Source organism: Salmo salar, chromosome ssa01, assembly GCF_905237065.1.
Source record: "Salmo salar chromosome ssa01, Ssal_v3.1, whole genome shotgun sequence".
Classification (NCBI taxonomy): domain Eukaryota; kingdom Metazoa; phylum Chordata; class Actinopteri; order Salmoniformes; family Salmonidae; genus Salmo; species Salmo salar.
In genome coordinates, this window is record NC_059442.1 from 61,311,284 (window position 1) to 61,332,267 (window position 20,984).

General features: G+C 43.0%; 1 protein-coding gene across 1 annotated transcript in view; it reads right to left on the minus strand.

Annotated features, from left to right (window-relative positions):
- The window catches only part of LOC106607058 (sodium/potassium/calcium exchanger 3), a 167,452-nt gene extending 149,277 nt beyond the window's left edge, over window positions 1-18,175 (minus strand). The window contains exon 1 of the mRNA XM_014203625.2: window positions 17,636-18,175. Within this exon, the coding sequence (XP_014059100.1) occupies window positions 17,636-17,828 (193 nt within the window). The 5' untranslated portion in view covers window positions 17,829-18,175. The remainder of the gene's footprint in view (window positions 1-17,635) is intronic.
- Between the last annotated feature and the right edge of the window lie 2,809 nt (window positions 18,176-20,984).

Genomic DNA, 20,984 nt, shown 5'->3' on the forward strand with positions numbered 1-20,984 from the left:
GTGTGTGTGTGTGTGTGTGCCTGTGTTTACACTCAACACACCACATCTTTACACAATTACAGTTGCGTTCTGTTTCTCCTCCTGTAGCGTCAGAGCTATTCAAACCAGCTGCCTGCCATCCATCCCTACTTTGCCTCAGACTTAAAGAGTTCAGCACTCTTACCAAGGTTAAAGGTCCAGGTTTAAATCAACAGAGACCATAATAGAGTCGTGGCTGGTTCATTGGATGAGGATGGATGTAGAGGCCAATAGAGAGGCATAGCAGGACTCACCCAATCTCATCAATCACCTGCTTAATGAGGACATTTATGGGACTTGTATATATAACAGGCGGGGATATGGGATGGACCTCACAGTCAACAAACCACCACCCCTCTCAGGAATTACTGGTGCGAGGTACAAGACCACTACTCTCCCCATCAAGGGTTGGTGTGAAAGGGGGGAACAAGAGAGGAGATGGAGGCAGAGAGGAGAGGATAAACCCTTTTCTCACCTCATCTACAGTGCATTCGAAAAGTATTCAGACCCTTTGAATTTTCCACATTTTGTTACGTTACAGCCTTATTCTAAAATGTATTAAATTGTTTTTTCCCCTCATCAATTTACACACAATACCCCATAATGACAAAGCAACAACAGGTTTTTAGAAATGAGTGCAAATTTATAAAAAATACAAAAACTGAAATATAACATTTACATAAGTATTCAGATTTTTTACTCAGTACTTTGTTGAATCACCTTGGGCAGAGATTACAGCCTTGAGTCTTGTTGGGTATGACACTACCAGCTTGGCACACCTGTATTCTGAGATTTTCTCTCATTCTTCTCTGCAGATCCTCTCAAGCTCTGTCAAGTAGGATAGGAGCATCGCTGCACAGCTATTTTCAGGTCTCTCCAAAGCCGTTAGATCGGTACAAGTCCAGGCTTTGGCTGGGCCACTCAAAGACATTCAGAGACTTGTCCCATAGCCCCTCCTGCGTTGTTTTGGCTGTGTGCTTAGGGTCGTTGTCCTGTTGGAAGGTGAACATTGGCCCCCAGTCTGAGGTTCTGAGCACTCTGAAGCAGGTTTTTATCAAGGATCTCTCGGTACTTTGCTCCACTCAGCTTTCCCTCAATCCTAACTAGTCTCCCAATCCCTGTCGCTGACAAACATCCCCACAGCATGATGCTGTCACCGCCATGCTTCACCGTAGGGATGGTGCCAGATTTCCTCCAGAAGTGATGCTTGGCTTTTAGGCCAAAGAGTTCAATCTTGGTTTCATCAGACCAGATAATGTTGTTTCTCATGGTCTGAGAGTCCTTTAGGCGCCTTTTGCAAATTCCAAGCGGGCTGTCATGTGCTATTTACTGAGGAGTGGTTTCTGTCTAGCCACTCTACCATAAAGGCCTGATTGGTGGAGTGCTGCAGAGATGGTTGTCCTTCTGGAAGGTTCTCCCATCTCCACAGAGGAACTCTGGAGCTCTGCCAGAGTGACCATTGGGTTCTTGGTCACCTCCCTGACCAAGGCCCTTCTCGTCCGATTGCTCAGTTTGGCTGGGCAGCCAGAAATAGGAATCGTCTTGGGGGTTTCAAACTTCTTCCATTTAAGAATGATGAAGGCCACTGTGTTCTTGGGAACCTTCAATGCTGCAGAAATGTTTTCTCCAGATCTGAGCCTCGACACATTCCTGTCTCGGAGCTTTATGGACAATTCCTTCGACCTCATGGCTTGTTTTTTGCTCTGACATGCACTGTCAACAGGTGTGTGCCTTTCCAAATAATGTTCAATCATCTGAATTTATCACAGGTGGAATACAATCAAGTTGTAGAAACATCTCAAGGATGATCAATGGAAACAGGATTCCCCTGAACTCAATTTCAAGTCCCTTAGCAAAGGGTCCGAATACTTATGTAAATAAGGTATTTCTGTTTTTTATTTGTAAAAATATCTAAAAACCTGTTTTCGCTTTGTCATTATGGGGAATTGTGTGTAGATTGATGAGGAAAAATATTTTTTTAGAATAAGGCTGTAATGTAACAAAATATTTAAAAAGTCTAGGGGTCTGAATACTTTACAAATGCACTGTAAGTCTTCAGCTACAGAACGCTATCCCCCACCTCCTATCCATTTCTCCTCCTGTCCTCCTGTCCTCCCTCTATTCTTTTCCAGGTCCTATGGGTTCCCAGAATACATGTAAAGTCTAAATCTGGGTGGGGGTGATGAATTAGGCACGGTGTATTTGGGGAGCTGGGAGCAGAATAGTTCAGTGTTTAATCACATCCAGAGCTAATACTGTACTGCAGAGCATGAATAGACTCAACAGACTCTGTGTGTGTGTGTGTGTGTGTGTGTGTGTGTGTGTGTGTGTGTGTGCATGCGTGCGTGTGTGTGTGTCTGCTCGCGCAGTGACAGAAATGAATGCTCTTCTCCATAGCTAATATTATCTAAGATTTAAAAAATGTTACTCCCACTTCAAATCAGTCCAATTCCCTGACTTCAACCAAACAGAGTCAATTGCTGTTTGCAAGTAAAGAAACCAACACAGTTTTCCCACACACACTCTTACAAACCAACTCCCATAAGTATTCATTATCCATATCAGGGACCAAATTAGTAATAATCTGGGACTTCCATAGAATCAACAGGTTTCTTATAATAATGACATTGGAGCTGACTGGACATAATCAGAGATATGCTTAAGAGAGATATAAAAATAGTGTGGGTGCATGTGTGTGTGTGTGTGTGTGTGTGTGTGTGTGTGTGTGTGTGTGTGTGTGTGTGTGTAATTGTGTGTATGTGAGTGTGCATCTGTGAGAAAGCAAGAGAATGGGAGGGCACTGGGCAAAAATATTTTAGGTATCTCAATTTGTTCTGGCAATTCTCACATAGAAACTTAATTCGGAGGAAGGATGTTTGACATGCAATTTTTATCTTACAAATCATGATGAAAGTGTCCATTTTATGCCCTTTTTAGACCTATACATGCCTGCTGTACAACAACACTGATTCCCTCCATTCTACTGGCTAATGTACAATCCCTTGATAATAAAATGGATGACCTCCAATTGCGGATTACCAACCGGATTCTCGGAACTGCAAAATTCTTTGCTTTTCAGAAACATGGCTCTTGGACAATATACCCCCCCCCCCCCCACGGCTATCCAACTCGATGGATTCTTCATTCACCGGGCGGACAAAACAGTGAAGTCAGGGAAATCGATGGGGGGAGGTGTTTGCCTCTTCATCAACTCCAACTAGTGTGCTAATTCCAGCGTGGTGGAAGTGTCGACCTACTGTTCACCCGTCTTGGAATACCTGATGGTCAAATGCCTACCCTTCTACCTCCCGAGGGAGTTTTCAGCTATTATCGTGATTCGGCGTCACTAAGACACGTGATGCCCAACTTCCATCAACACCTCCAATGCCACTAGGGGTGATAAAGTCCTAGATCACTCCTATTCTACCCACAAGCAAGCATATAAGGTCCTCCCTCATCCGCCATTCGGCAAATCAGATCACGACTCCTTACTCTTGCTTCCTATTTACAAGCAGAAACTTAAACAGGAAGTACCCGCGATTCGCTCTGTTGACAAATGGTCACCATAATCAGAGGTTATGCTACAGCACTGCTTTGCTAGCAGGAATATGTTTAGAGACTGTGCCGACAACATTGCCGAGCTAACCACCTCCATCACCGGCTTCATTAGAAAATGCATCGGAGACGTTGGTGAGGGTTCGCTGCTTCCCCAATAAAAAGCCCTGGATTAACACAGAGGTTGCCGCTAAACTGAAGAACAGGGCAACCGCACACAGAGCTATCGTAGACAACCCTGATGCTACGGCTGCAGACAGGAATAAGTACAATAAGGCCCGCCATGATCTCCGCAGAGTCATCAAACGAGAAAAAGGACAATATAGGAATAAGGTGGAATCTTATTACAGAAGCTCCGATGCCCGCCGCATGTGGCAGGTGCTACAGTCCAATCAATTTAAATTACAGGTTGTAATGCAACAAAATAGGAAAAACGCCAGTGGGGATGAATACTTTTGCAAGCCATTGTAAATGTACAGTACCAGTCAAAAGTTCGGTCACACAAGTTCGGTCTTTATTTTGACTACTTTCTACATTGTAGAATAATAGTGAAGACATCAAAACTTTGAAATAACACATGGAGGCCAGGTCATCTGATGCAGCACTCCATCACCCTCCTTCTTGGTTAAATAGCTCTTACACAGCCTGGAAGTATGTTTTAGGTCATTGTCCCATTGAAAAGCAAATGATAGTCCCACTAAGCGCAAACCAGATGGGATAGCGTATCGCTGCAGAAGGCTGTGGTAGCCATGCTGGTTAAGTGTGCCTTGAATACTAAATTAATCAATCACTCTACACACCCACTCACATACAAGCTGCTGCTACTCGGTTTATCTTATATTCTGTTGCCTAGTCCCCGTACCCCTATACGTATCTACCGCCATCACTCCAGTATCCCTGCACATGTAAATATGGTATTGGAACTGACTTTTTTAAATATTTCCTGTATATAGCATGCTTACTTACTTTATTGTGTATTTCATATTTCCTATTCTAATTTCTTGTGTTTTTTTCTAGTAATACATTGTTAATGATTATTGCATTTTTGCGTTTTGAATTTGCAAGAAAGGCATTTCACTGTACTTGTGCATGTGACCTTAAAACTTAAAACTTGATTTAAGTCATGACGTGGGAAATCTGAAGTGGAAACTATGGAAATCCATGTCAATGACGTGTAACTTTTTCTGACTTAGGTGTCAGTTATAGGGCTGTTCTCTACAAACATGTTAGAGAACACATGTGGGCTCATTACTTCCTGTTTACAATCTGTTGCTATTGTGGCTGCGTTCTGCAATGCATTTAGACTGTTGGGAGATGTTGGAAGGGCTGATGCCAGTGAAACGGAGAGTAAGAAAATAGCTATATTATTCTGATGAGTGGGTTAAGTGAATACGTGAAATGCCAACACAACACAAGTGGAAAACTGAATCGTTTCTGAAGACACATTGTGCACGGCGGCGCTACTGCAAGAGTGTAGCTAGCTAGCTAGCAAGTAGCAGTTGCTCGCTAACAATACACGTTTGATTGGCTAGCTAGCTAAAGCTAGCATAGCTAACTGTGCAGTGAAGTAAATCCATATGAAGGAAGTTAATATATAGCTCAGTGTCTCCAAAACTTCAAGGTGTCTCTACAGTAATAAACCTAGCTGTCAAAGGGAATGTGCTTGCTGGCCAATGTGATACAAAATGCTGCCAAGCAATGTCAAAACGTGCAAACAAAACAATGTGCAAAGAGTTGGGCTATGGTAGTAGCTAGCTATATTGCTATAAAAGTATGGTCTATATTCTAGCTAGAGTCCATAACTAAAAGCTATATTGGTCGTCTAGTAGCTAGCTAGCGGGGATACTTGTAAACATTACAGATAGGTCGTTCCAACTGTTGTTTAGTTAGCTAGCCGGGCAGCTAGCTAGCTAGCTAACAAGCTAGCAAAATGTTTAGTACATTAGCTACAGTAACTACCTAACCTTTATTCTTTAGATAATCAGAAAAACATCTGAATGGTAGCTAGCCTGCATAGTTACAGGAACTCTGATGCTTGAAACAACTTTGGAACCAATTATCCACTGTTGCTAATAGTTACCGGTCCAAGGAGTAGGTTAGCTAGCCTCTAGCTTTACCGGTAAAACTCCAGTATTACAGCTAAACGCTATATTTATCTTTGACCATTCAATTCCATTGCAGAAGCGTGAGGAGGAGAGTGGATGTTCCTCCGCTTTGTCGTAGCTACTGTTAGCTGTGCTGTGCTCCATAGCGATTAGCAAAGCTACCCTGACCCTGGCTTTTATAAATCGCAGAGTCCGGGCTGTGCCAGAGACCATACACTGGGCAAAAAGGGTCCATATCAGAGGATATCTTTACATGACACATTTTTGATATTCTAGAGAATACAGAGCATTTCCATTGTATATTTTGAGTTTTGTGGATATGCACCATATCCTGACAAATTCTGAATCCAGATGTGTCTTCTAGACATATATGATATTGGGATTACTCTGCATATCACACATGGATGGACATTTCCTATGGCCAGATATGGACTCATTAAATATCCTAAGATATGGGACATCCTATTTCTCTCATCATGTTGACAAAAATGTACTGTATACATCACATCTGTGTTTTCTCAGCCCATTCCAGATATGAAGCTATATTCATTTCAGATATGCTTCTCTTGGCTGAGGTCCGTATCCGGATCTTGATATGCTAAAAATAAGGACAGCGCATGCTCAGCACATGCTCGATAATTTGACAAATATGAAATCCATATTTTTCTTTCATGCACAAATCATTTTTGGAATCCCTCCAGATATCATACATGGTATTGCCAGATATTTACTCATAAGAAATTCTGAGATAGGCCTATGTGGACATCTTATTTTCTCTATATGGCGACAAATACTGACAGTAGGCCTACACAGTATATTTTCTCAGCACATACAATGCATATTCTCTTGACCGAGGTCCAAATCAGGATCTTGATATGTATTTTGATATTTAAATAAGGACAATTTCTGATGCTTATTTGAGTTTTGAGGACATGCTCAATAATTTGACAAATATTACATCTATATCATTCTTTCAGACACTAGCTGTAATTTTTGTATTCCATCTGGATAAAGGCGTGCGCAAACCGCAAGCTAAAAGCACTGTAACTGGTAGCCTAGCAACAATAATCAACTTTAATTTTTGAATTTGGGGACCACAAATTAGTGTGTAAATGGTGGGTGGTTGACCTGACATCTGGAGAAACAAAGAAATGAAAAGCTGTTTAGAAAATACCTAAAAGAAGTTAACGCTAAAGTGAGTTGCTAATTTGAGATGTTTCTACAGCTATTCTTGCTAACCGCTGTCTTTGTTAGTGGGCCAGAGGCTATACTGTATCAGAGGGCCAGCTTTTTTCTGACAGAAAGGCAGATACAGCAGACTAACAAGGTCTGTCCTTACCCAAGCCCACATCCTTCCCTCTACCATGTTTCAAAGAGAATAGCCAATTATTATATTTTGTTGTTTTGGGGATGGGGGTATGTGTATAATATCTAATTGACAGAAGAGAGACAGTGTGTGTATGTATGTGCGTGGGCATGCGTGGGCGTGCATGTGTGTGTATACGGCAAAGGCTGCTCTCTTCTTTGGTGGAGGAGATAAAGTTGTTGTTCTTATCACTGGTTGTTATATCAGTATATAAAGCATGGTGGTGGGAACCTCTAGCTACACTGGGAGAGTTGATTCAAAAGTGACAGTAGAGTGCTCTCTCTAAAATTAGCTTACATTCCCCAGTCCTAAACCTTAACCATTACGGAATGGAGAAAATGCAAAACCTTAGATCAGGGTCTCTAGGGGGCAACTTTACCCCAATCTGTCCTTCTCTCCTGTTCAACAAACCCCACCTGGTAGGTACTGTGCCTTGCAAAAGCATTCATCCCCCTTGTCGTTTTTCCTATTTTGTTGCATTACAAACTGTAATTTAAGTACATTTTTTATCTGGATTTCATGTAATGGACATACACAAAATAGTCCAAATTGGTGAAGTGAAAGAATAACGTGTTTCAAAAAATTAAAAAAATTTCAAACATAAAAGTGGTGCGTGCATATATATATTCACCCACTTTGCTATGACGCCCTTAAATAAGATCTGGTGCAACCAATTACCTTCAGAAGTCACATAATTAGTTAATAAAGTCCACCTGTGTGCAATCTAAGTGTCACATGATCTGAGTATACATACACCTGTTCTGAAAGGCCCCAGAGTCTGCAACACCACTAAGCAAGGGCCACCACCAAGCAAGCGGCTCCATGAAGACCAAGCTCTCCAAACAGGTCAAGGACAAAGTTGCGGAGAATTACAGATCAGGCTTGGGCTATAAAAAATATTCGAAACTTTGAACATCCCACGGAGCACCACTAAATCCATTATTTAAAAAAATGAAAGAATGTTGCACCACAACAAACCTGCCAAGAGCGGGCTGCACCTGAAAACTCACAGACCAGGCAAGGAGGGCATTAATCAGAGAGGCAACAAAGAGACCAAAGATAACCCTAAAGGAGCTGCAAAGCTCCACAGCGGAGAAGAACTGGGCTTTACGGAAGAGTGGCCAGAAAAAAGCCATTGCTTAAAGAAAAAAATAAGCAAACACGTTTGGTGTTCGCCAAAAGGCATGTGGGAGACTCCCCAAACATACGGAAGAAGGTACTATGTTCAGATGAGACTAAAATTGAGCTTTTTGGCCATCAAGGAAAACGCTATGTCTGGCACAAACCCAACACCTCTCATCACCCCGAGAACACCATCCCCACAGTGAAGCATGGTGGTGGCAGCATCATGCTGTGGGGGACTGGGAAACTGGTCAGAATTGAAGGAATGGAAACTTGTTTCAGTCTTCCAGAGATTTGAGACTGGGACAGAGGTTCACCTTCCAGCAGGACAATGACCCTAAGCATACTGCTAAAGTAACACTCGAGTGGTTTAAGGGGAAACATTTAAATCTCTTGGAATGGCCTAGTTAAAGCCTAGACCTCAATCCAATTGAGAATCTGTGGTATGACTTAAAGATTGCTGTACACCAGTGGAAGCCTTCCAACTTGAAGGAGCTGGAGCAGTTTTGCCTTGAAGAATGGGCAAAAATCCCAGTGGCTAGATGTGCCAAGCTTATAGAGACATACCCCAAGAGACTTGCAGCTGTAATTGCTGCAAAAGGTGGCTCTACAAAGTATTAACTTTGGGGGGTGAATAGTTATGCACGCTCAAGTTTTCTGTTTATTTGTCTTATTTCTTGTTTGCTTCACAATAAAAAATATTTTGCATCTTCAAAGTGGGCATGTTGCATAAATCAAATGATACAACCCCCCCCCCCAATCTATTTTTATTCCAAGTTGTAAGACAACAAAATAGGAAAAATGCCAAAGGGGGTGAATACTTTCGCAAGCCACTATAGATTTTATGTAAATAATCCCTGTTTACCTGTCCAGGGCCTTGTCTATCACATAACAGCCTCCACTTTACTGATGAGGTAGATTGTGCATTTTAGGTTGAAGAGTGTGAGACAGAGGTAGTGAGAGAGCATAGATAGAGAGATAGATAAATAAAATAAGGAGAGATCATCAAAAAGGGAGTGGAAAAGACAAAAATTAAGAGAGTGACAGAAAGTGAAAGCGAAAGACAGTGATAAAGTTTGAGAGAGATGGAGACAGAGTGAGTGATGGAGGAAAGAAGATGTTGTTTGCATCTGTGTTCTCCCAGTCAGAATGGAGAAGAGCTCTGCTCTCTGTTCAAACCGGCTGATCCAGATGCAGCTGAATTAAAGACAGCCTCAGAGAGAGAGAGCGAGAGAGAGAGAGAGAGAGAGAGAGAGAGAGAGAGAGAGAGAGAAACAACATTGTAAATACCACCAATCTGTTTATTTATCTTCCCATATTCGTACTACAACTATTTGCACATTGTTAAAACACTTTACATAGCTGATAATATAACACTTGGAATGTCTTTTTTTTAATCTTGAAAAATATTTTTTAAACCTTTTTGGGTGAAATGTTTACTTGTCAGTTTTGTTTTCTAGTTTATTTCACTTGCTTTGTCAATGTAAACATGTTTCCCATGCCAATAAAGCCCCTTTGAATTTAATTGAGAGTGTGTGTGTGTGTGTGTGTGTGTGTGTGTGTGTGTGTGTGTGTGTGTGTGTGTGTGTGTGTGTGTGTGTGTGTGTGTGTGTGTGTGTGTGTGTGTGTGTGTAAAACAGGAAGTGAGAGATGAAGAAACTAGCTAAAGTGCAGGCTACCTCTCTCGTTCCCACTCTACCTCCATACATATGTCACATTCTCTGTTTTTTCAGTGTTCTCAATCATAGCAACCTCACGGTTCATAGTCACAAAGTACTCCTTTGCTCTGTTTACTGTTTGTAAGTGTTCTGCCTTCATTCATAGCGTCACCACACACAACCATGTTACACGATGAGATGATCAACAAACTGGAAGAGTACATTAGTGCCCAGATGACACTCCATACATCGAGTGTGTCCATTTGTATCAGTGACATCTAGGCATTGAGATCCTAATAGATTACCAGAGGGGGTATGTCATTAACCTTCAAAGGTCCAGAATGGGGTAAAAAATGGCAGCCATATTGCTCAGGAAGAAATGCTAACTAGTCTGATTGGAAGGAATGGCAGTTGAGCAGTGTTTCCCAAACTCGGTCCTGGGGACCCTAAGGGGTGCACATTTCGTTTTTAATCCTAGCACTACACATCTGATTCAAATAATGAACTCATCATTATTTGAATCAGCTTTGAACCCTTAGGGTCCCCAGGACCGAGTTTGGAAAAACGCTGCAGTAGAGATATAATCCTGATTTTACTTATTCAGAAAAATTAAAGTAAGGCATGTGGTAAATTAGCAATTGTGTAATAGAAGTATTGTCAACCTAAAATATAGTAATATAATTATAAATACAGTTTCTACATGTTTTATACAAACGTTCTGTATACAGTGCATTTGTAAAGTATTCTGACCCCTTGACGTTTTCCACAATTAGTTCTATTACAGCCTTAACTTAAAATGTATTAAATATTTTTTTCCCTCATCAATCTAAACACAATACCCCATAATGACAAAGCAAAAACTTGTTTTTTGAAATGTATCCAAATTTATAAAAAAGAAACATCTGAAATATCACATTTACATAAGTATTCAGACCCTTCTCAGTACTTTGTTAAAGCACGTTTGGCAGCGATTACAGCCTTGAGTCTTCTTGGGTATGATGCTACAAGCTTGGCACACCTGTATTTGGGGAGTTTCTCCCATTCGTCTCTGCAGATCCTCTCAAGCTCTGTCAGGTTGGAAAGGGAGCGTTGCTGTACAGCCATTTTCAGGTCTCTCCAGAGATGTTTGATCGCCTTCAAGTCCGGGCTCTGGCTGGGGCACACAAGGACATTCAGAGACTTGTATCGATGCCACTCCTGCGTTGTCTTGGCTGTGTGCTTAGGGTTATTGTCCTGTTGGAAGGTGAACCTTCGCCCCAGTCTGAGGTCCTGAGTGCTCTGGAGCAGGTTTTCATCAAGGATCTCTCTGTACTTTGCCCTGTTCCTCTTTGCCTGGATCCTGACTAGTCTCCCAATCCCTGCTGCTGAAAAACATCCCCACAGCATGATGCTGCCACCACCATGCTTCACCGTAGGGATGGTGCCAGGTCTCCTCCAGATGTGATGCTTGGCATTCAGGGCAAAGAGTTCAATGTTGGTTTCATCTGACCAGAGAATCTTGTTTCTAACAGTCTGAGAGTCCATTAGATGCCTTTTGGCAAACTCAAAGCAGGCTGTCATGTGCCTTTTACTGAGGAGTGGCTTCCGTCTGGCCACTCTACCATAAAGGCCTGATGGTGGAGTGCTGCAGAGATGGTTGTCCTTCTGGAAGGTTCTCCCATTTCCAAAAAGGAACTCTGGAGCTCTGCCAGAGTGACCATCGGGTTCTTGGTCTGACCAAAGCCCTTCTCGCCTGATTGCTCAGTTTAGCTGGGCGGCCAGCTCTAGTCTTGGTTGTTCCAAACTCCTTTCATGATGGAGGCCACTGTGTTCTTGGAGACCTTTAATGCTGCAGACATTTTTTGGTACCCTTCCCCAGATCTGTGCCACACAATCCTGTCTCAGAGCTCTAAGGACAATTCCTTCCACCTCATGGCTTGTTTCTTGCTTTGATATGCACTGTCAACTGTGGGACCTTATATAGACATGTGTGTGCCTTTCCAAATCATGTCCAATCAATTTAATTTACCATAGGTGGACTCCAATCAAGTTATAGAAACATCTCAAGGATGAACAATGGAAACAGGTTGACCTGAACTCAATTTTGAGTCTCATAGCAAAGGGTCTGAATACTTATGTAAATAAGGTATTTCATATTAGTATTATTTTTTATATATTTGCAAACATTTTTAAAAACCAATTTTTGCTTCGTCATTATGGGTTATTGTGTGTACATTAGATTGAATAGGAAAGTGTTTTATTTAATGGATTTTAGAATAACGCTATAACGTAACAAAATGTGGAAAAAGTCAAGGGGTCTGAATACTTTCCGAATCCACTGTAATAAAGTACAAAAATAATATTGCAATATGCAACTATATCGATTTTCTCCCCCATCACTACCATCATGTCAGTCATTGATTTTTTCTTTGACACATTCAGCTTCCCTATAAGATAAAACTTAATTCTGTATTTGGTCAGTAGCATTATGTGAAAATGATTTATTGTTTTATGATATTTCTTGCTTTGACAGTGTGTAAGGGGAATAATGAAGGAAGATGTCACCAGAATTGTCAGTTGTTGGGATAGACGGACCAAGAATCAGCGTGGTTCGAGTTCCACATCTTTTATTAGTGAAACTTAAACCAAGCAATAAACAAACAATGACCGTGAAGTAACAGAGCACACATCAGCACTCAACAAAACAATATCCCACAACCCGTTTGGGAACAACGGAGAACTTAAGTATGATCCCCAATTTGAGACAACGAACATCAGCTGCCTCTAATTGGGAACCATACCAAGAGCACCAACATAGAAATGAAAAAACTAGAACACCCCCTAGTCACGCCCTGACCTACAACACCATAGAGGGCTCTCTATAGTCAGGGCGTGACAGTACCCCCCCCCCCAAAGGTGTGGACTCCGGCCGCAAAACCTGAAACCAAATGGGGAGGGTGGGGGGGGTGACTAGTGTCGGTGGCAGCTCCGGTGCGGGTCGCTGCCCCCGCCCAGAGCCCGGATCCGGCCATGGCGCCTGGCTGAACGCCGTGCCTGGACTGGGCATCGGCGCAGAGGAAGGCTCCGGCCTTGGAGCGGTACTGGATGCCGTGCCTGGACTGGGCACCGGCGCAGAGGAGGGCTCCGGCCATGGAGCTGGGTTGGATGCCGTGCATGGACTGGGCACCGGCGCAGAGGAAAGCTCCGGCCTTGGAGCGGGACTGGATGCCGTGCCTGGACTGGGCACTGGTGCAGAGGAAGGCTCCTGCCATGGAGTGGGACTGGACGCCGTGCCTGGACTGGGCACCGGCGCAGAGGAAGGCTCCGGCCTTGGAGCAGGACTGGACGCCATGCCTGGACTGGGCACCGGTGCAGAGGATGGCTCCTGCCATAGAGCGGGACTGGACGCCGTGCCTGGACTGGGCACCGGCGCAGAGGAGGTTCCGGCCTTGGAGCGGGACTGGACACCGTGCCTGGACTGGGCATCGGCGCAGGTTGCACCGGACTGATGACACGCTCCTCAAGTCGAGTGTGTGGAGCCGGCACAGGATGCTCCGGGCTGGAGAGGCGCACTGGAGGCCAAGTGCGGGTAGCCGGTACAGGTGGCACCGGACTGATGACACACACTTCAGGGCGAGTGCGGGGAGCTGGCACAGGACGTACCGGACTGGGGAGGCGCACTGGAGGGCAGATGTGTGAAACCGGCACAGACTTCACCAGACTGCTGACAGGCTCTTCAGGTCGAGTGCTGAGCAGAACACACTTGACCAACATCTCTCTCCTCTCTCTGTCCCCCAACTTCTCCATCGCCTCCCTGACAGTCTCTGGCTTTTCAGGGCGAGTGTGGGGAGCTGGCACAGATGGCACCGGACTGGTGTCACGCTCTTCAGCACGCCTGCGCTGCAGCATACTCCTCGCCAAAGTCATTCTCCAATATCCCTCCTCACACTGCTCCAACGACTCCCAGGCGGCCTCTGGCTCTCTCCTTGGCTCGGCCGACCACCCCTCGTGCCCCCCCCCAAAAGAATCTTGGAGTTTCTGTGGCCGCGACCCCCGACGTTGTCACTGTCCTTCCTGATTTCCTGGCAACTCCCGCCAAGGAAGGGTCTCGCATCCTCCCATGATCTCTTCTCAGGTCCAACTCACTTTTCCCTTCGTTGCACGCTGCTTGGTCCTTGTTTGGTGGGATATTCTCTCACGCTTGTTGGGATAGACGGACCAAGGCGCAGCGTGATTCGAGTTCCACATCTTTTATTAGTGAAACTTAAACAAAACAATAAACAAACAACAACCGTGAAGTAACTGAGCGCACATCAGCACTCAACAAAACAATATCCCACAACCCAGGTGGGAACAATGGAGAACTTAAGTATGATCCCCAATTAGAGACAACGAACATCAGCTGCCTCTAATTGGGAACCATACCAAGAGCACCAACATAGAAATGAAAAAACTAGAACACCCCCTAGTCACGCCCTGACCTACAACACCATAGAGAATGAAAGGCTCTCTATGGTCAGGGCGTGACAAGAATCCCACTTCCCTCTTGGTAAAATCTTTTGACTTTGCAAGAACGTGCATTTTTTCACATTTCTTCAGTTTATGTTCAGGTGAAAATACTAAGGTCATCTTATGCTCAGATCCTCTTTCAATAGACCCATATTGCACCAAGGGTTAAGTCATTTGGTGACAGAGCAACAGACGCGCAGCTACCAACTCCAGAGGATTATTAAATGCACATGTTTAGCTGCAGTTCTTGTGCCACACAAGCCTAAAGCTGTGTTCGTAACCAACTGGGAGTTGGGAATTTACAAGTTGTGAAGTCGTAAATACCAGTTGGATGCATTTAGTGCTTTGAACTGGTTGACAAAGGCTAATTGGCTAATGGCCAACAAGCTGCGTAAACAGGATGTAAATACACGTAAATGTAGTTTAGTCACCTTTTTATTTTTTAAATAGCGTTTAGTCACCTTTTTATTTTGTTAATTATCATTCACCCACTTATTATTGCGTTCCCAGCATGATTCCACGAACAAGTGGAATCATGATTCAGGTATGCTCGTTTTGTTTGCCTACCCCCCCGGATTTTCCTTGTTAGCAGCGCATTCATTCACCACTCTGTCCAATGGCAAACTCCAGCCAAGGCACAGGCCGAGACGCGAAACGAACTACCTCAGCCCAGACCAACGCTGACAGTGGCCTTGCATAATGCCGGACATAAGGCCATTTTTTTTAACTTCCCTCGACTCCTGCTGTGTCAACAGACTCTCTGAGAATGAGTGTAGACTACAACTGGTAAATAGTCGCTGATATTTCAGTCAGAAGCCATGTAAAACCTTAACAAAAGATAGGCTACTATAAGTTCTCATATAAAAATAACTTTGCTTTACAGAGAGTAGTGTGAGACAGACAGTTGTGAGGCAGGCTGCAATGCAAAGAAGACACAGAGAGAGGAAGCAAGCAGAGAGAGGTTTGTAGTACAGTGGTTCCCAAACTTGGGGTCGGCGACCCATATGGGATCCCCAGAATTTTAAATAGGGTCCCCTGAGAGAATATTTCATTTTATCAAACAGATTAATAACTTGTTTCTCTTCAAATCGGTATAGAATACAACATTTTAGAGTCAACTAAGGGCCTTTTACACTGGTGCACTTTAGCGGCATACAATACAGAAAACTGAATTGCAGTGCAGCTCACATGGGATGCTGTAAACATGAACGTGATTAAAAAGATAACCCCTTTTCTAGTGTCCAGTCCAAATGAACTATTTTGAGAGGGCGACCTGATGTGCATTTTGTGTAATTTTTAACTACAGAAAATTACATTAGGCCTTTTACATAGTTGTGGATTGTTTCAAATCACAAGTTTGTTTGGGAAGCCCGTAATTTGGGTAATGTGCGTGGCAATAGGTCTAGCTGATTGAGCTGCGGCTGTCAGTGAAAAGCATCTAAAATATTTGTGAAGATAACGTGTCTTGAGTATAATTGAAAATATTGCATCAAGAAGAAGGGGAGGGGTGTGTGACAAAGATATGGTGTGTCTCTCTCCAGAATGCATGCATACAGTATGTAGGAAAGTGCCCATTTGGCAATGTCTTATTTCTGATTGTCTTAACTCACCACATACACCACACGTTTTTTTCCCGCCTCACACAAGTCAACAAAGTCTGTTTTTTAGAATCCATTGCGAATGATAGTTCCTCAGTATTTGAACAATCTTTCCAACACACACCTTGATAATCACCAAGCCTCAGTGTGAAAGAGCAAAATATTATGAACTGATGATCCCATACAGTATATCAAGTGGAAACGTCATAAAAAAACTGCTTTCTGTCCTGAGCAAACTGGCACAGGAAACTTTGAGGGCCCAGAAATGGCTAGTTGATAGAATGTTGCAAGTTTATTAGCAATAGCTTCAGCCCGGACCCTGTGATGATTTGCTACAATATTGAACTTGACTAGCAATAATTCAAGTCAAGACAGATAGAAAGGGAGGCAGACAGGTGGACAAGAGAGATTCATGTGATTGAAAGAACCAGAATTTTCATCAGGATATTTTCTACTGTTTTCATTTCTAGGCTTTAGGGCGGCCTATGTATTTTACTTAGTTGACGATGAAGTAATTGGCTTACTGATGCATTGGTTATAGGATATCTCTTAGTTCTATGCTCTCATTTCTTTAGCCGCCAATGGATCACAGTGTATCAATGTGTCCATATGGCAGAGGCTAGTGCTCTCACCATAGTTTAATTTTAAAGTTCAGATTTTTATGATTAATAACCACGTGACAATGATTTTGAGAAACTGAAACGTTATTATTTCAATGTAACTGTTCCATGAAAATGTGCATATAAAAGTAATCATAACTGGCACACAGATTGGTAGAAATGGTAGGATAAATTGTAAGCTTCCCCAAACTTGAAACTCAGGAGATGACTATGGTCTTTACTATTCCAGCCATTTAAAAAATATGCACAAGCGCGTGCACACATAGGAGGTCCCAGGAAAAAAACATGCCCGCCAATGGAAATCAAACGCCTCCGCAACTGATTTGTCCAGGCGCCAGGTCTGTGGAAACCATGTGTTTGATGTATTTGATACCATTCCACTCATTTTTCTCCAGCTATTACCTCGAGCCAGTCCTCACCAATTAAAGTGCCTGAGACTAAACACCTCCCTTTGCAACTGGATCCTGGACCTCCTGTGTTCTGCATTGACCCCCCCCCGCAGTCTTTTGACTCATCACATGCGCTGCTGCAACTGCTTATTAGCCTATTTATCCTGTTGCCTAGTCACTTTACCTCTACCTACAGCATATGTATATCTACCTCAATTACCTCTTACCACTGCACATCGACTCAGTACTGGCACCCTGTATATATAGCCAAGTTATCGTTACTATTTGTGATCTTATTCCTCGTGTTATTATCTTTCTATAATTTTTCTATTTTTCACTCTGTATTGTTGGGAAGGGCCGTAATTATGCATTTCACTGTTAGCCTATACCTGTTGTTTACAAAGCATGTGACACATATGATTTGATTTGTTGCAACTCATTTATGGACAATCCTTGCTTTAGGCCTACATAACAACAACCATTTCTTTGAAAACGTAAAGGTCAAACTCAGATTATGAAGCGCAAACCCACTGAGAGGAAACGCACTCAAAAACATCATTGCCTATATGGATATTAGTGAACAACATAGTCTAGCATCGCTTTATGTCACTTCTTAGGAGCCTCACAAAATAGTGAAACTGAAAAAAACATACCTCTCGCAAATTCTCGCAAATAAGTAACTGTTCAACAAGACATTCTGACAACAAGCATCTCACCTGCTTTCTCGACCAAATACGAGAGCCCCTTTACAAGAGCGAGCAGCACCCCCATGAAGAACATCTGCCCACCGAACAACTCCTTTCGCTTTTTCCGCTGAGCTTTGGTCTTCCGCTGGTTCAGCATCCCTTGAAGCGGCTTACTCCGCACCCGGACGGTTCCTGGCATCATGCCAAAGGCTATCCCATCCATGGAGACGTTTTCACGGGGACAGAGTTTCTGGGAACCCGGACAGGGAACGCGGAGGAGTCGAAGGAAGCGGGGAGGAAGAGGGGCTCGGAAAGTTACACAATGGAAGAGGTGGGTTGTCGACGCGTGAAAGACGATGTTGGTATTCTATCTTGAGTCGGTTGCGATGTTGTCTTCTATATTACTTCGCATGGAAGTGTTGCTGTGTGTTGTGGATGTTGTGATAGGACGGAGCGCTCCATGGATGCGTCAGTTCTGTGCCAGTTTTCGCAGGACACGGTCAGCAACGAGGCTGGCGATGTAGAAGAGAGAGCGCGGAAAGGAGGATGTAGAGGGGCATGTGTGTGTGTGTGTGTGTGTGTGTGTGTGTGTGGATGAGAGAGAGAGATAGAGAGAGAGAGAGAGAGAGAGAGAGAGAGAGAGATTATAAAGCTATAGAGAAATAGTAATTGAACAATGTAGCGAGATGGGGAGACAGGACAGAGCGAAGAGAGAAATCCCACTGTGCATAAACTGTATTTCAACAAATATTATATTTCACCCAAAAATGTAATGGGATGACGTTGAATCAACGTGGAAAACTAATTGAATTCGCAAAGTCATCAATGTTAAGGAATTGTGGGGATTTTTGTGTCTTTTTTTCACCCAACTTTTAGCCTAAATCCAATAACATGCATCAAATGTATGTTGATTTCATGTTAAATTCAGATTGTTGAAAACAATCAAATGTAAATTAAACTAGACCTTGAACTGGCATCAGTGTCCAGTGGATACATTTTTCAAGCAGCAGGCTTCATTGTGAACGACAAACTACACGTTCATCGTTGCCCTCTCCTGGATGTAAACTCAGCAAAAAAAGAAACGTCCCTTTTTCAGGACTCTGTCTTTCAAAGATAATTCGTAAAAATCCAAATAACTTCACAGATCTTTATTGTAAAGGGTTTAAACACTGTTTCCCATGCTTGTTCAATGAACCATAAACAATTAATGAACATGCACCTGTGGAATGGTAGTTAACCTCTATGGGCTAGGTGGGACACTCACCTACTCAACAGCCAGTGTAATCCCGTGGCGCGTTATTCAAATACCTTAGAAATGCAAAACCTTCAATTTTTCAAAAATATTACTATTTTACACCATTTTAAAGACAAGACTCTCGTTAATCTAACCACACTGTCCGATTTCAAAAAGGCTTTACAACGAAAGCAAAACATTAGATTATGTCAGCAGAGTACCTAGCCAGAAATAATCAGACACCCATTTTTCAAGCTAGCATATAATGTCACATAAACCCAAACCACAGCTAAATGTAGCACTAACCTTTGATGATCTTCATCAGATGACAACCCTAGGACATTATGTTATACAAAACATGCATGTTTTGTTCAATCAAGTTCATATTTATATCAAAAACCAGCTTTTTACATTAGCATGTGACTAGCATGTGACTAGCATGTGACTAGCATTCCCACCGAACACTGCCGGTGAATTTACTAAATTACTCACGATAAACGTTCACAAAAAGCATAACAATTATTTTAAGAATTATAGATACAGAACTCCTCTATGCACTCGATATGTCCGATTTTAAAATAGCTTTTCGGTGAAAGCACATTTTGCAATATTCTCAGTAGATAACCCGGCATCACAGGGCTAGCTATTTAGACACCCAGCAAGTTTAGCACTCATCAAAGTCAGATTTACTATAAGAAAAATGTTATTACCTTTGCTGTCTTCGTCAGAATGCACTCCCAGGACTTCTACTTCAATAACAAATGTTGGTTTGGTCCAAAATAATCCATCGTTATATCCAAACAGCGGCGTTTTGTTAGTGCGTTCAAGACACTATCCGAAAGGGTAAATAAGGGTGGCGAGCATGGCGCAATTCGTGACAAAAAAATTCTAAATATTCCATTACCGTACTTCGAAGCATGTCAACCGCTGTTTAAAATAAATTTTTATGCCATTTTTCTCATAAAAAAGCGATAATATTCCGCCCGGGAATCTGCGTTTAGGTAAACAGACAAAAGAAAAGAAAGCATTCGGTCGACGCGGGCACGCGCCTAAGCCCATAGTACTCTGAGCGGCCACTTGCCAAAAGCGATAATGTGTTTCAGCCAGAGCCTGCCTCGATATCCTTCAGCTTTTTCCCGGGCTCTGAGAGCCTATGGGAGCCGTAGGAAGTGTCACGTTATTGCACAGATCCTCAGTCTGCAATAAAAAGAGCCAAGATGAAACACTACTTCTCAGACAGGCCACTTCCTGCATGAAATCTTCTCAGGTTTTGGCCTGCCATATGAGTTCTGTTATACTCACAGACACCATTCAAACCGTTTTAGAAACTTTAGGGTGTTTTCTATCCAAAGCCAATAATTATATGCATATTCTAGTTACTGGGCAGGAGTAGTAACCAGATTAAATCGGGTACGTTTTTCATCCGGCTGTGTCAATACTGCCCCCTAGCCCTAATAGGTTAAAACACTAACAGCTTACAGATGGTAGGCAATTAAGGTCACAGTTATGAAAACTTAGGACACTAAAGAGGCCTTTCTACTGACTGAAAAACACCAAAAGAAAGATGCCCAGGGTCCCTGCTCATCTGCGTGAACATGCCTTAGGCATGCTGCAAGGAGGCATGAGGACTGCAGATGTGGCCAGGACAATAAATGTCCGTAATGTCCGTACTGTGAGACGCCTAAGACAGCGCTACAGGGAGACAGAACGGACCCATGATCGTTCTCGCAGTGGCAGACCATGTGTAACAACACCTGCACAGGATCGGTACATCCGAACATCACACCTGCGGGACAGGTACAGGATGGCAACAACAACTGCCCGAGTTACACCAGGAACACACAATCCCTCCATCTAACTTTGCTGTTAAAGTATAGACACCCGAGTTGCCTAACCTGTTCAGAGGATTGGTTAACTCTTGAGGCTCCTAGGGTCTCCACCGTGCTAGGTAAATCTGCTTTTAGTTTTAATGCACCATATTGCTGGAACAAAATGAAAAATGTAAATCATCTTGATGTTCTGGTGCCTTTCTGCAATTTAAAGTATTGATTGGGTACTTATTTCAAGAGGAATGAAACAGTTTTTCTGGGTGATTTTTGACGTTTTATTTGTGCCTCCCACGACTGTGTTTTTGTATTTTAACAT